Source organism: Colletotrichum graminicola (assembly GCF_000149035.1).
Source record: "Colletotrichum graminicola M1.001 genomic scaffold supercont1.43, whole genome shotgun sequence".
NCBI lineage: Eukaryota > Fungi > Ascomycota > Sordariomycetes > Glomerellales > Glomerellaceae > Colletotrichum > Colletotrichum graminicola.
The window spans coordinates 140,845-155,509 of NW_007361047.1; the positions used below are offsets into that span (position 1 = coordinate 140,845).

The 14,665-nt window shown below is 57.1% G+C and overlaps 4 protein-coding genes and 1 non-coding gene across 5 annotated transcripts; 1 reads left to right on the plus strand and 4 right to left on the minus strand.

The window, feature by feature from the left end:
* Nucleotides 1-705: 705 nt before the first annotated feature.
* On the minus strand, nucleotides 706-1,719 carry GLRG_08885 (uncharacterized protein; the record flags this gene model as incomplete). The annotated part of the gene is made up of 2 exons (XM_008099570.1): nucleotides 706-931; nucleotides 1,319-1,719. 2 exons carry the CDS (start codon nucleotides 1,717-1,719, stop codon nucleotides 706-708), a joined length of 627 nt encoding a protein of 208 aa, XP_008097761.1.
* Nucleotides 1,720-4,163: 2,444 nt separating this feature from the next.
* GLRG_08886 (glycosyl hydrolase family 3 N terminal domain-containing protein) lies at nucleotides 4,164-6,462 on the minus strand (the record flags this gene model as incomplete). Its single annotated transcript, XM_008099571.1, has 2 exons — nucleotides 4,164-4,573; nucleotides 4,668-6,462. The coding sequence occupies 2 exons, from the start codon at nucleotides 6,460-6,462 to the stop codon at nucleotides 4,164-4,166; spliced, it is 2,205 nt and encodes a 734-aa protein (XP_008097762.1).
* Nucleotides 6,463-8,440: 1,978 nt separating this feature from the next.
* Nucleotides 8,441-8,530, minus strand: GLRG_13215. The gene has a single exon. It is a non-coding gene; the product is annotated as a tRNA-Phe (tRNA).
* Nucleotides 8,531-10,010: 1,480 nt separating this feature from the next.
* GLRG_08887 (uncharacterized protein) lies at nucleotides 10,011-11,484 on the plus strand (the record flags this gene model as incomplete). Its single annotated transcript, XM_008099572.1, has 2 exons — nucleotides 10,011-10,122; nucleotides 10,205-11,484. The coding sequence occupies 2 exons, from the start codon at nucleotides 10,011-10,013 to the stop codon at nucleotides 11,482-11,484; spliced, it is 1,392 nt and encodes a 463-aa protein (XP_008097763.1).
* A 369-nt stretch (nucleotides 11,485-11,853) lies between these two features.
* GLRG_08888 (eukaryotic aspartyl protease) lies at nucleotides 11,854-13,291 on the minus strand (the record flags this gene model as incomplete). The annotated part of the gene is made up of 2 exons (XM_008099573.1): nucleotides 11,854-12,032; nucleotides 12,103-13,291. 2 exons carry the CDS (start codon nucleotides 13,289-13,291, stop codon nucleotides 11,854-11,856), a joined length of 1,368 nt encoding a protein of 455 aa, XP_008097764.1.
* Nucleotides 13,292-14,665: the final 1,374 nt, after the last annotated feature.

Below are 14,665 nucleotides of genomic sequence, written 5' to 3' on the forward strand. Positions count from 1 at the left end.
CGTTGGGCCATCAGACGAACGCAATGATGATGACGACTTTTTCTCTTTTTTTTTTGCCTCTCCTCTGGGACGCGTATATAGCCGCACACTTGGCGAAGTTCATCCAAAGGGGCGGGGTTACTAATCTTACAAAGGCATCTTTTTTTATATATATTTTACTCTAACCCGTCCTCCCACCACGGTCGGGTTTGTTCAGGAGCATTGGGGGCAAGGGCCATGAGCCTCGACCGGTGTTGAATATTGGGGTTCTCATGAAGGGATTCAATTGCATTGCATTGCATGGCAGAAGCTACAGCAGTAGCATCATATATCAAGATATTGCATGGCACATCGCAGCCGCTTCGGTTTGAGGATGGAAACTTGAAAATCAAAAGTGTGATTTACACGCGTCTTGCGACGCTCTTGCATTTTAATAGAGCCGTGATAACACAAAGCTACCTGTATCCGTCCCAAACAAGTCAACCTAGTTCGCGAAACCAATAATCGCGCGGGCTTGGCCGAAAGCCGAAGCAGGTGTATATATGTATTGATGGAGTGAAACAGCAAATTCAAGACCACTACCGCGGATACCGCCCGTCCGTCCCATAACGCCAGTTGTCAACCACATACGGAATCAAGAAGATGAAATAAAATAGAAACCATATTTTTTTAAAAAAAAAAAAAAAGTTTGATTTGTTCCACTCCTCCGTCCAAGAAAAAAAGGCCCTACCAGCCGTGGTGGCCATGATGCCCGTGGTGGCCGTGGTGCCCGCGGTGACTGCCGCCGAAATGGCTCCCGAAGTGGCCGCCGCCGGGCTTGCCACCGCCCATGAACGAGCCGACGAGACCGCCAAAGGGGCCGGAGGAATGGTGGCTACCGCCGAGGTGCGGGGGCCCAAAGTGCGGCGCGTGCGGGCGGGGAGGGCCGTAGTGGTGGTGTCCGTGGTGGTGGCTGTGGCTGTGGTGGTTTAAAGGGTAGAACGGTGCTTAGGGTTACGGTGGCGGGTGTCCCCAATGCACCGGCCACGTACATGGTGCCCTAACCTTATCGTACATCAAGAGCTTAGCGAACGCGATCGTAATCATGGTCCCGAAGGCAACGGCCAGACCTGTTGCTCAGGAAACGCCACCTCGTAGAAGCTACAAAAGTCCGCGAGTTAATTATGAAGACTTTATCAGAAAGGGTACGTATTATGATGGAGGTCTAATGCGCTCCAAAGTTTAATACGTTAAGTATCGCAGATGGGGGGGTCCAAAATAACGGGCTTTCGGCCGGGTCAGAGCCCAAACGGCGTAACAACATAAGAAAGAATAGAGGCTAATGTAATCACAACTTCACCAGACCAAGGCCCCACCGGGCGTAGTACCCCCCTGGTTGGTGTTCCCCCTGGTGCGAGTGGTGGCCCTTGCATCGCTGAGCCGGTTCTCGAGCTTGTTGGCGGCGACTGCGCCGGCGACGGCGCCCGCGACGGCGCCGAGCTTTCCGCCGAGGAACTTCTTACCGGCGTAGCCTCCGGCGGCGCCGCCGCCGATTGTGGAGACGAGGCCGCGCTCGCCGTCCTCGCCGAACTGGGCGTCGGCGCCGGCGGGTGGCGGTGGGCCGCTGGAGCGGGAGCGGTGGTGGGGGGAGTGCGAGTGGGAATGGTGGCCGGGGCGGGGTCGTTCTGCGCTGGCGGAGCGGGAGCCGCCCGGGGTGTGCGTGTTTGGGCGGGAGCCGCCGTAGTAGTCTTGTGCTGACATTTGGAGGTTGGTTGTGTGTGTTTGTGTTTGTGTGTGTGTCTTTTTTTTTTTTCTTCTCTCTTTTTTCTCACTGGTGTGGTCTGGTCTGGGTTGTTTGGTCCCGTTTATAGATGTATTGTGTCTGTGCCTGAGATTTGTTTCGTTCCTTGCGTATGTTGTGGTGATGGATTTGTAAGATGAAGGAAAGGTGAAATGGAAAGAAATGCACATTAAAGGCGAACGGGCACCGGACCTCTTAAGTAAAAATCCCCATCGTCCCAGGATGTCTGCAGACAGTCCTAGCTGAAGGAGCCAAAGCAGGCACATACGCAAGTCAAGGCATGACTGAACCGGGAAGAACCTAAAAGCTTCTCCTGGGGGGGAGGGGAGCATTATGGGATCCCGGCGCCAGCACGCTGAGGGGGGCGAAGTCATTGGTGGGTGTGGAATTGGGGGGATGCTTATTGCGTAAGATGGCCTATGGACACGTACCCCCCCATCCTCGCCGTCCCGCGTCCATCCTTTCACGGTCGTCCTCCACATTCCTGCCTCATGGCACAGGTATCTACCAGCAGAACAAAACCAGCCCCGATCTTCTGGACAGCGGGACGGGTTGGAACCCGAGTAGCCGTATTCTGGTCGCCAAGGGGTTCCCCATCCCCTCTCTTGGCTGACTGGGGTAGTATGCATCCTTTTTTTTCAAAATCATCATTATGAACCGCCTGGTGGGCAGGAAAGAGTTCATGTTTACACGTATGCCGAACACCGTGGCGACATTACAAACACACATGCTGAGGTGTCTTTGTCTGGGCAAAGAGTCACTCTGCCCGCCCTTATGGCTTTCTCAGCAGGACTGGGAGGGGACCTGTTCGTGCCTCGAACGGGGACTAGTACCGAGACAGGCGGTCATGATACCGAGGCCTCAAGCCTTCCCGTCACGGGGTTTCTTGTTTTTTCCCCTCTTCTCATCTGGACGGGGGGACGTCTGATGTTGCCTCCCTTCGTCATCGTTGCATGTCTGCTCCTGTGTGTTTCCCCTCTTTTTTTTTTTTTTTTTTTTTTTTTGCCAGAACCAAACACGGTAGGGAGTAGGTGGACGTCTATCTTTGTGATATGTAGATGAGACGGGAGAGGGCCGTTAGTCGAGTGGCTGTAGGTAGCGTCGTTTCCCGCAAGGCGGCGCAGTAAGTGCCGTATGCGGCCCTCCTCCCCTCCCCGGGTGCCGATGCGACGAGTCGCGTGCTAGGCGCAGTCGGCGGGGGAGATGCGCGGACCAAGGCTTCCATGCATGCAGGCTTAATCAGCGTTGGGTATACAGATACAGATACACTACACTACACATTTTCGACACAGCTCCGAAGTTGAGGCTTGGAAAGAAGAAAGGGTCCGGGTCCGGGTGGAATGGGAGAGGCGGTGCGCCAAGCCCCACTCCGCGCCCCCGCCCACGTGATACCCACTTTCCATCGAGTGCTTCGGCTCTTCGGCATCGATACTACGACTCGGCCAGTCCCGGTGCGGGCGGTCACTTTTGCCAACCCATTACCGCCAGTGAGGCTCTACCGCAAGGAATGCTTCTCCTCCTCCTCCTCCTCCTCCTCCTCCTCCTCCTTCTTCTTCTTCTTCTTCTTCTTCTTCTTCTTGGTGCTCTACTCATCCTCGCCCTGCCTGCGTCTCATCCCGACTGCCGTTCACCGCTCCACTTCGACTCTAGGTGGTCTCGCCTAAGATTGGTAAGAGGCTTGTTCATCAATCCTGATTCTCATCGTCAGTACAGGAGCCTCCTCACAAAACTCACTTCTCCACCGTTGTTTCGCACCTCGGATCACGTCATTTTGGGAACGTAATGCCCCCGAACCGCGCCTCGCCCATGTTGCGCTTCCCCACTGGCCTACCAACTCAGTTTTCCATGCCGAGATGACAAAAGACACGGCCCCCTCTCGCCCCAAGTTTCCTCCATTGCCACTCGATCAATGAACAGGCATCACCCTGGTCTGGTCTGCATCTACCCAAGCGTAGGTGGCGAGGCGCTGCTGCCTGTTGTTTCTTCTAGAACGAATGGAAACATGTTCTAGGTTTCCCGGGCGCAAGCCTTGATCCGGCCCTCGGTGTTATGAACAAGGATGGTCGCATCACAGGGCGTTTGCTCCGCCACCCGGCATTCGGAGAGATCCATATATCCGACCGCGAAGCTGCTCCGAACCTGGCGGTATGACGGCGCTCCGATGTCGTTCTCGAGTTCGCGCTTCCGGCTAGCGTCGTCTTCCGCCGGGCTGAATGCGCGGCATTCAAACTGGCATGGGGAACGGACCGGTTGAACAGCTGGCTCACGTGGTGATGCAACGCCTCAAGTGAGGAACAATCCGGGTCTCATTCTACATGTCTGTCATTTTCATAATTTACACTCATTTCACTCCTCCTCTTCCTCCTCCCCCAATTATCCGATGGCCTCGAAATCATGAAAACCACTAAGACACAACCAAGCCACCCTCCAGCGCAAGGTTCCTGCTCGAGGCCCCGACCCGCACCCTAAAGGACCCCTTCGGCAGGATCCAGTTCTGGCTCGGGACATCCCAGTAGCTCAGGTCCTTGCGCCTCAGGTTGAACGTTGCCGTGGCCGACTCCCCGGCGGCAAGCCGGAGCTTTTCGAAGCCGCGGAGCTGCTTCGGCGGCGACACGGCCGCGCCCGACGGGAGCGTGATGTATAGCTGCGCCACCTCGGCGCCGGCCACGGCGCCTGTGTTCTTGACGGTCGCTGTCACGGTGGCCACCACGTCGAAGAGGTCCGCGCGGCCGCCCGGGACCACCTCCCCGACCGCGGGCCCTGGCGTGGCGGTCGAGGTCACGCTGATGCCGGAGTAGGTGTAGTTGGTGTATGCTGAGCGTTCGTCAGTACCGTTTTCTCAGGCGAAGAGTCGTGTATGCGCTAGGAAGAACGGGTTGGGGGGGCATGGGTGGAGGAGTCCACTTACACAGTCCAAAACCAAACTCGTACCGAGGCTCGATGCCGGCCTGGTCAAAGTGGCGGTAGTCGATGAAGATGCCCTCGGCAAAGTCGTCTTGGCCGCCCCGGGAGACGGAGGTGCCGTAGTCGGCGGCGGTCTTGCCGATAGTGTACGGCAGCTTGCCGTTCGGGTTCGTCGCGCCCCAGAGCACGTCGACGAGCGCGTTGCCCGTCTCCTGCGACCCCAGCCCGGCCCAGACCACGGCCTTGACGCCCGGCTGCGCGAGAATGGTCTCGAGGATGATGGGCCCCGTGCTGTGGACGACGACGACGACGTTCTGGTTGGCCGCGGCCACGGCGCGCACGAGCTCGTTGCCGTTGTGCCACGGGTCCAGGTTGTTGCGGTCGCCGGGGTTGCCGTCGACGGTGATGTAGCCCTCGCCCGAGTTGGCCGTGATGAAGACGAAAGCTGCGTCAGCGCCCGATGCCGCCGCGGCGCCTTGCTGCGCGTTGTCGTTGCTGCTTGCCGACACCTGCGTGCCGTCCTGCGCCGCGCGCTGCCGCATCGCGTCCAGAGGCGCCACGAGGTAAGGGTAGTCGACCGTGCCCGACCCCCACCCCATCCCGAGGGTGCCCGTGTTGCAGCCGCGGTCGACGCAGGCGTTGATGCCGGCCGGGTTGTTGACGGACGAGGAGCCGATGACGGCGATCTTGCCCGGCTTCTTCAAGGGCAGGATGGCGTTGTCGTTCTTGAGGAGCACGATGCCGTCGCGCGCCGTCGCGCGCACGTTCTGCTTGTGGTTGCCCTGCACGTCGGCGGCAAGGTTGACGGGCGGGTACGATCCCCGGTCCTGGCCGACGAGGTACCACGCCGCGAGGATCCTGCGGACCTTGTCGTCGAGCGTCGCCTGCGAGACCTGGCCGTTCTGCACCGCCGTCTTGAGCTGCGGGCCCCACCACACCGACCACGGCTCATTGTTGAAGTTGGAGCCGGGCATCATCATGTCGAGGCCCGAGTTGGCGCCGCTGACCGTGCCCGTCGTGGCGAACCAGTCCGTCATGATGTACCCCGGGAACCCGAGCTCCTGCTTGAGCAGCTTGTTCATCACCACGTCGTTCTCGCACGCCCACGTGCCGTTCACCTTGTTATACGAGCACATGGCCGAGGCAACGTTGGCCTTGACCGCCTCTGCAAACGGCCAGAGATACAGCTCGTGCAGGGCGCGGTCGCCGACGTTGCTCGAGATGGTCTCGCGGTTGAGCTCCTGCTCGTTGGCGATGTAGTGCTTCGCCGTCGCCTGGACGCCCGCGGACTGCATGCCCTCGATCGTCTCTTTGGTGGCGATGCCCATCAGGTATGGGTCGGGGCCGAAACCTTCCCAGTTTCTACCGGCGCTGGGGATCTTGCCGAGAGCGCCGCATGCCGGGCCGAGCATGACGTGCACGCCGACGCCCTTGGCTTCTGTGGCCTTCAACACGCCGCGCTCGCGGATCAGGTCGAGGTCCCACGTGGCCGCGGCCTGGATGCCGGGCACGAAGGCCGTGACGCTACGGGCGTAGCGGACGCCGAGGGGGCCGTCCTGGAGACAGAGGGAGGGGTAGCTGATGGACGAGGCCGGGGACGTGTTGCCGACGCAGGGGCCGTTGTTCCAGCCGATGCCCGAGACGATGCCAATCTTCTCGTCCAGGGAGACGCGGGACAGCGCCGCATTGGCCTTGGCGTAGGCGGCGTCCCATTCCGGGGAGCGGCGCGGGCTCGCCGAGTCCTGCGCGGCGGCGAGGGTCGTCGCCGCGGCGAAGAATGCGATCTTGGAGAGATGCATTGTGGGATTGGTGGTTATCGAGAAGGGTGACGCTGGAAGGTAGCGAGGAGCGTTATACTACTGGTCCCGGGTGTGGTTCCTGCGTCCTCCTCTTTATACTTCCACGTGTAGGCCTGAAGCACCACGAGCTTGGGCTTCCTCTGCTCTCCCCGCTTGAGCAGTGAGGATCTGTTCCATTCAACTTGCTTGGGCTCCACCGGGATTCGAGCCAAGCTGCCGAGGGGGAGGGAGACTGTCCATCCGGTGGCTTCAATTGGAAACTCATTGAGGTCTGGATGTCTTATGATATCATGCCCAGCTGCAGGGACACGTCTGGCTTCGGCAACCACTGGTTGGGTTGGAATATACTGCGACCCGGCCTACATTTCTTGGCTCTGTCATTAAGGGCAACGGCTAAGTCAAGTAATCTGATTATTGGGCCGCTCGGTGGTAGTATCCGGCGGCTTGGTATTGACAACCCCCTTCACGCGATGAGCGATTAATACTCGGCTGCTTAAAGAGCTTGCCCCTGTCACAGACAGTACTATGGGAGGAGCTCCCCCAGTCTCTAATGTAAGCGGTCTGCAACCTCCGGCTCGAAAGGGGGATCAGGATCAAGATCGTCATTTCTCCAGAGAGTGTGTGCCTGGTTCTCATGTGACATTGACGCTGCCGCTTGGTTACACTCGATCTCTTGGGAGCCGAGGATTTGGCGGGGAGGTACCGGTGCAGTGAGGGGAAAGGGGAGGTTGCAGTGCGGAGAGACCAGAGGCCAAGAGCATGTGTCTCGGACAATCGTCGGCCGTTGTCCAATTGTGAACAGGCGGCTGTACAGAGAGGGTGCGGGTGAAAATCTAACCGGGCCGAACTTTGTAGGCCTTTGGGCTTGGTTAAGATGACGTGATGAAATTACACCGCATCAATGTACGCCGGCGCCCTTGCAACCCCGCGTCGGCATGCCGGTTACTTGATTCCGGGGGACGGCAATGGCGGAGATTGGTCCCAACCGTTCCGAAGGGGAAGACGAGGATAGGATGAACTCATCCTGAACACCCTGACGAACGCTGACGGCATCGTCGCGAAGGTGTCGTGTCTAGCTGCTTGTTCTTCTTAGCCTGGCTGCCATGCGTTCCTGTTCCTCTTCTTCTTCTGTTGTGCGACATTTGGCTTATGCGTGATTCTCACAAGACGACAACGGCGAGCATTGGCTTGGGCCTGGCTAACCTGGAACCTGGCCCGGAGAACTACCTCCACGTTTCTCCCTCCAATGCTCCAATGCCGATCGATCGTAGGTTGCGCACTGCCCTGAATCCCCCCTCCCCTGTGCGATCCCAGGTCTAAGTTCCTACGGACCGAATGCAAGGAAGGAAACAGGGATGCGGAATATGCAGAGTTACAACAACACGTTGGTTGCACTGAAGTAACATTCAACAGGCACATGGCTGGAGGAACAGGCACCGCGCAACGCGGAAGGGGAAGAGAGTCGGAACAGGCCGGCACCCGGGTTGCAAAAAGAACTGCACACTTTATTTTAGCTGCTTTAGAGGCTTAGGGGCAAAAGTTACGGCAAGAGACTGTTAACAAGTAGGTAGATCAAGCGCCCTAGCGACTTAAAGAGACTATATTAAGAGAGTGCAAAACAACATAGTACTGATAGATATTGCCATAAGAATTTAAAATCGCTTATTTGTACGGCAATATTTGGACTTTTATGGTCCTATTCATAGGGGTAGTAGGTAGGGAAAGGGAGCACTTGGTGTGGGTAGGTTAAAGTGTGTATGCACTCTTTTTAGCAACCTGGGTGGCCCGGCAATGATCTAAACGAAACCAAGCAAATGAAGGAATCAGCGCGCACGAAAGGGAGCGACAAAGGATACGCATAGATTATTCATAAATCAATTATCTACTTACTTACTTACTACATACATATACCAACCAACTACTGCAGTATCCAAATTGATGGATCTGAAAGTCATGGCAAAAGGGCAAAAGTTAAAGATGCGACCAGTGTGGATCGAACACACGACCTTCAGATTAAGTGATTGAAGTTGACTTCAGTCTGACGCTCTCCCAACTGAGCTATGTTCGCCAACATCTCCGTTTTGAGTTTGTTGCATGCTGGAGGCGGAATAGTGGCTTATATAGTGGACCGTCAAGAGCGCGGGCACCAACCCTGTGTCTGGGCTGTGACACGGCTGTGGGGCTAGTGTCTCGGCCGGATTCTACCGTCAGAGATGGGGAACTAGCTATGCCCGCTGCTATCTCCGTTTCTGACTTATTCCAGAGTCGGAATGCTAAGTACGGATACCGTTAGCGTAGCGGAGAATCTAAATCTCGACTAGCCTAGTCAACTAATCCTCAGAATCCATCTTTCAGAGTTATGTCCACCACCATCTCCGTTTCTGATTTATTCCAGAGTCGGACTCTAAGTACCGTTAGCCTAACGGAAACGGAGAGTCACAGACTCAACGCAACAATGCCCGTTTCTGGCTCATTTCAGAGTTGAACTCTAAGTACTGTTAGCGTAACGGAGAATCTCAACATCTCGACCTAACCTAGTCAACCAATCCTTACAATCTATCCTTTGCAACCATCTTTGGGAACACTCTGTGCCAACAACATTTGCTTATAATTACAGTCAAGTTTATTTGCAGTCTTAACAAGGCTCCTCCTACTCAAGGCAGTCCCCCGTAGGGCCGCATAGGTACACAATATTAACCATACACAATCACAGAAATACAGTAAAAGTATCATGTCTCATACTCAACTCAATACAAGGTTTAAATTTGCAGTCTTACAACCATGTCTCAGCAGCCCACTTTCCCACCCGCTTCAGGATCTTTCTGAGTCACCGGCTGCTCTCGGTGGATCCGAGATCAGTGACCAAGGCCGGTGTTTTCTCGCCAAGCCTTGATGCTCCTTATCAGCCGGGTTACTGAAGCAAAGCTCCGTTTGTCTCTCGCCCGAGCGTTTATCTCAAGGGAACCACTTCAGTGCCCGACCTTCGGTATCAGATGCTTATCACGAAGCTTCATTCAATGAGCCACCAACCAATTTCCTTCAATGAGCCACCAACCAATTTCCTTCTAATTGTTCAGATATGCAGACTTGCATTGGTTCGAAGCTCTGTTAGTGGCCCACCCAGATCCAGTCGGCCACACCCGGCGGTGCGATAATACCATCCAACCGGCCTTCACTAAGCTCAAAAGTCAGTTGGTGCGGGCCGCGCGCCCTGCGCGGAACATGCTTGGCGGCTCGCAGCGGTTCACCCCCCCGTTCTGGACCCGTGCCCCCGGCCGCGAGGAGTGCGGAAGTGGACCTGGTCGATATCGTTCAGAACGACACGATTACCAATCTCAACGGTGACTCAGGTCGTTCAAGCTGAAGACTTATGGATGCTGTCGATATTTGTATAAAGGCGGCGTATATAGCGATGCAAGAAGCCCGCCGATATGAACTCTATCCATCGTTAGCCAATTGACTCACTACCCACGCGGAAAAGGCTTATTTTTGTTCACTGATCCCAACGTGACGGGTATCATCATTACCACTCAGGACCAATTGGCATCATGGGCGACCTCGTCAAAGAAACGAGCCAGCTTCAGCTCGGCTCGCCTCCATTTGGGAAGGCCATGCTGAAGGAATTCCTCATCGACCCGGCTTATCGTAACATGAACAATGGTACGGCCTCAGTGTCAACCACTCGCCACCCCTCGCCCTCGAAGCACCTCTTCGCATGGTCTCAGCTAACGAAACCTCCCAGGGTCCTTCGGCACTATTCCTCGTCACATCCAAGCCGTCCTCCGCTCCTACCAGGACCAGGCCGAAGCACGGCCTGACCCCTTCATCCGCTGGACCTACATTGACCGACTCAACGAATCCCGCCAGGCTATAGCAGAAGTCCTCAACGCACCCCTCTCCTGCACCGTCTTCGTCTCCAACGCTACCGTCGGCATCAACACAGTTCTCCGCAACCTAACCTGGAACCCTGACGGCCTCGACGAGATCCTCTACTTCTCCACCGTCTACGGCGGCTGCGGCAACATCATCGACTATGTCGTTGATATCAGCGCCGGCCTCGTCTCCTCCCGCGGCATCACCCTCGCGTACCCCCTCGAGGATGACGAGATCGTTGCCCTCTTTCACGAAACCGTCGCCAAAAGCCGCGCCGAGGGCAAGCGCCCCAAGGTCTGCCTCTTCGACGTCGTCTCCAGCCTGCCGGGGATCGCGTTCCCCTACCAGGCCGTGACCGCCGCCTGCCGCGAGCTGGGCATCATGAGCGTCATCGACGGCGCCCAGGGCGTGGGGATGGTGCCCCTGGACCTCGCCGCCACGGACCCGGACTTCTTCGTGTCCAACTGCCACAAGTGGCTTCACGTCCCGCGCGCGTGCGCCGTGTTCTACGTCCCCGAGCGGAACCAGCACCTCATAGCCTCGACGGTGCCGACGTCCCACGGCTACGTGGCCCGTTCCGGGGTGCGGCGTCACAACCCGTTCCCGGCGGCCGACGAGTCCCCTTTCGTGAGGGCCTTCAACTTCGTGGGCACCCTCGACAATGCCCCGTACCTGTGCGTCAAGCACGCCATCGAGTGGCGCAAGAGCATCGGCGGAGAGGACAAGATCTTCGAGTACCTCTGGACGCTGGCCAAGGAGGGCGGCAAGAAGGTCGCTGCCGCGCTGGGCACCTTCATCCTGGACAACAAGTCCGAGACGCTGACCAAGTGCGCCATGGTCAACGTCGCGCTGCCGATCGTCACGGGCGCCGCAGACGTGGAGGCCATGTCGGTTGCCCCGGACGGCACGGTGACGGTGCCGGAGAAGGAGGCTTCCGTCGTCGTCAACTGGATGCTGAAGGCACTGGTGAACGAATACCTCACCTTCGTTGCCTTGTTCTGGCACCAGGGCCGCTGGTACATGAGGGTCAGTGCGCAGGTTTTCCTGGACGAGAAAGACTTTGAGTGGCTTGGCAACACGATGAAGGAACTTTGTCAGCGAGTTAGGAAACAGGAATACAAGGCCAAAGCCGAAGAGGGGACCAAATGAGTCATGGATGGAGGACCGCCATCACTAGGGGAGTATTATGTACTGTTTAGACCACAATGCGTTTCATTTACTATGCCGGCTAGAGAGCTGAAGGGATATCTAAGTAGGGATGAGATTCACCACCTAGGTCCCGGTTCGTTCAGATGTGAAGAAAATTACAAAGGGCCTGCGTCCTTGCCTAGTCCGTCTCAGGCGCCAATGACCACAGCGGACAGCAAAACGACCATTAATCCTCCCATGGCGGTCCTGATCGACCTGTCGCTTCCGGACGACGAGCTGTCGCTGTTCATATTGTTGAACCTAGTCACGAACACAAATAAATCTTAATACCAATGAAAAAAGAATGAAGCCGCCGCACGGTGTCAATGCTTACGCCGCTGCGCCAGACCCAGTTCCGACCGCCACGCCAGCATTCTGGCTGCTGACGACGTGCTCTGCCATGCCAATGGAGTTGTTGCCGCCGTTGAAAGCGACGAACTGCGACTTGAACAGGATGTCACCGTAGATCTGGAGGTTGGAGGTGGTGGCCTGGAGACCGCCGAAGCAAGCTAGATGCATGTTAGTGATGGGCTCCTGTAGGTATAAAGAAACGGAAGGGGACGGTTAGGGTGGGCTTACTCTGCTGGTCAACCTGGGCGAAGTTGATGTCGCTACCCTTGACGCGGGCCATGAAGGCACCGCCAATATCCATCATCAGATCGGGGAGGCTGGCGTTGCAAGGGAAGGTAATGCCGCCGACGGTCTGGTCATTCTTGGCGCCCTGGACCTGCTCGTAGTAGGCCTGGACCATGGTGGGGTTGGCGAGGAGGAGAGTGGTACCGGTGTCGGCAATGGCCTGGCCACCGACGAGGCCGGTCTGGACCTTGCCGTCGCCAACGGCGAACTTCTCGCTGGAGAACTGCCAGAAGCCGCTGGTGGTGTTGATGGGGGCCCAGTTCATCTGGCCGGTGAACTTGGTGTTGTCGATGCGACCGAACTCGTAGGCGCCGACGGTCTTCTTGCGGAGGTCGGCGGTGAAGACGGGCTCGGCGAGGCTGGACATGACGTTGTCGAAGAAGGTCTTCTGAATGTTGGGCTTGACGGTGTTGAGCTTGGAGAAGGCGAGACCCATGAGACCGTTGTTGGAGGTGTCCTCGATGAACTGCTGGGAGACGGCGGTCGCCATTTCGATGGCCTGGTTCTGGACGACGGCACCGCCAATGTCGACGACGTCGGTTCCGACGACGCCCTGGGCGCCGGAGCCGTCACCGTACCGAATGTTGAACTGCTGCCCCTGGAGCATCTTGGCGGTCTGGCTCTTGGTGGGGTCGTACAGCTCATGACCGGTCTGGGCCTGGGCGTCGAGCATGGAGGTGAAGACCCAGAGGTCGGAGGAGCCGCTGTCGAAGTCGACGTTGATCGTCTGGCCGCCGATCTTGATGGGCGAGATGTACTCGACGTCGTTGCGGATCGGGGTGGCGGTGGTGGTTCCGGTCTCGGGAGCGCCGGCGGCGGCGGTGGAGTCGTTCGCGGCGAAGGCCTTGAAGCCCCCGGCCTGGACGCTCTCGGCCTTGACGGGTTCTGGGTTCTTGGCTGCCTGGGCGGCAATGGCGTCGAGCAGACCCGGGGGCATGGGCATGCTGAACTTGCGGTACGCCTTGATCAGTTGTCTCGTGCCATCGTGGCCCTTGAAGTTCTCATTAGGCACTCTGGGGACGACGAAGTGTCCTCGCTTCTGGATGTTGGAGCGCTTCTCGACCGGGGAAGCGTCGGCGAAGGTCGCCAACAGGCCGTACAGGCAAAGGGACCGCAATGAAACCGACTCCATTCTGAACGTGTGATGCTGTCCGCCACCAGATGGGCAATCAAGAGACAAGAAAGGGGATTCGAAGAATAGGCCACACCAGGAGGCTTATTAACCGAGAACGAAAGACGGACGAGGGACTATCACCAGGAGCCCTCAAAGGTAAGAAAGAAAAAAGAAAAAGAAAACACTCGTCGTGAAGGAGAGGAAACTGGTGACGGGTGGAAGGAGAAGAAGCAGAGGATGGTCAAGAAGAGGGTAAGAAGGGCGGAAAGAAGGAGGACAAGCCGAGTTAATGTTTAAAAGCAAAGACACCCAAGAGATGGCCACCACCATGGGTGTTCAGATTACGAGGGTCATACATGTTGCAGAAACAATGGGACGACGACGTCGTGCGCGTCGATGCTTGGAGGGTGCAGGCGGGTCAAGTCTCAAGTTGTGATGCCCTGGTCACAGAATGTCCCGCTGAGCAAGGAGCGTGCGCGTCCATGCCAAGCCGGGGGCCAACCCTGGGATGCACGGATCAATCATCGAACCGGTCGAACCATGATTGCCTACATAGTATGCACCACTTGGGCTGAAGAGAGCAAGGGGAAAGCCCATTCTCCCGCCAGTCGGGATTCCAAGACGCGAGTTGCGGCAACGAAGTGGACCTGGTAGCATGTTTTGGAGTGGTGCGAATACGTTGACCGAAGAACGGTCGCAAGCAGGGAGTCCCCTTACCCCACATTCAGCCAAGGAGTGATCCAAAGCAAGGATATCGGGCGATGGGTGCTTGGTAGGCCAGCGCGTACACGTAGGTACTGAGGAGAAGGGGAAGGGGGTGGCTCAGAGTGCGTGTGGATGGATCAATGGGGTGCGTGGCGGCTCTACTATGTACGTTCTTGACCTCTTGCTTTCTTGTTGTACGTGACGCAGGTCCCGTGAGTTGAGGGAAGAGAGGTCTGAGAGAGAGAGAGAGAGAGAGAGAGAGAGAGAGAGAGAGAGAGAGAGAGAGAGAGAGAGCCAAGGGATCTCAGGATTCGGATGTAAAAGTCTCGAGGACTAGGTATGAGAAACTGGCGAGCCTTTATCCTGAGGCATCATCCATCTCACCACGTATTCACGTACGTAGTACCCATCGAGCCATCTAAACGTAAGTACGTGGGCAAACCAGGTTGTCGACTTGATCCCAGTCTTTTCCACAATACAAGAGATGCGGCGGTTAAGATGCTGATGTGACGCTGATGAGAAGGCGAACGGGCAAGGCGCTTGCGTTGTCAATCTCCCTAGCGTTGAGCTTGTCACTGCCCCCCGGGGGTCGATTGCTCGGAGCTACACTACCTAGTACCTAGACGGGCGCAGCCTGCCAGAGGTGTCGGAAACTAGTGTAGGTAAATGCACGGGAGAGGCGATTTC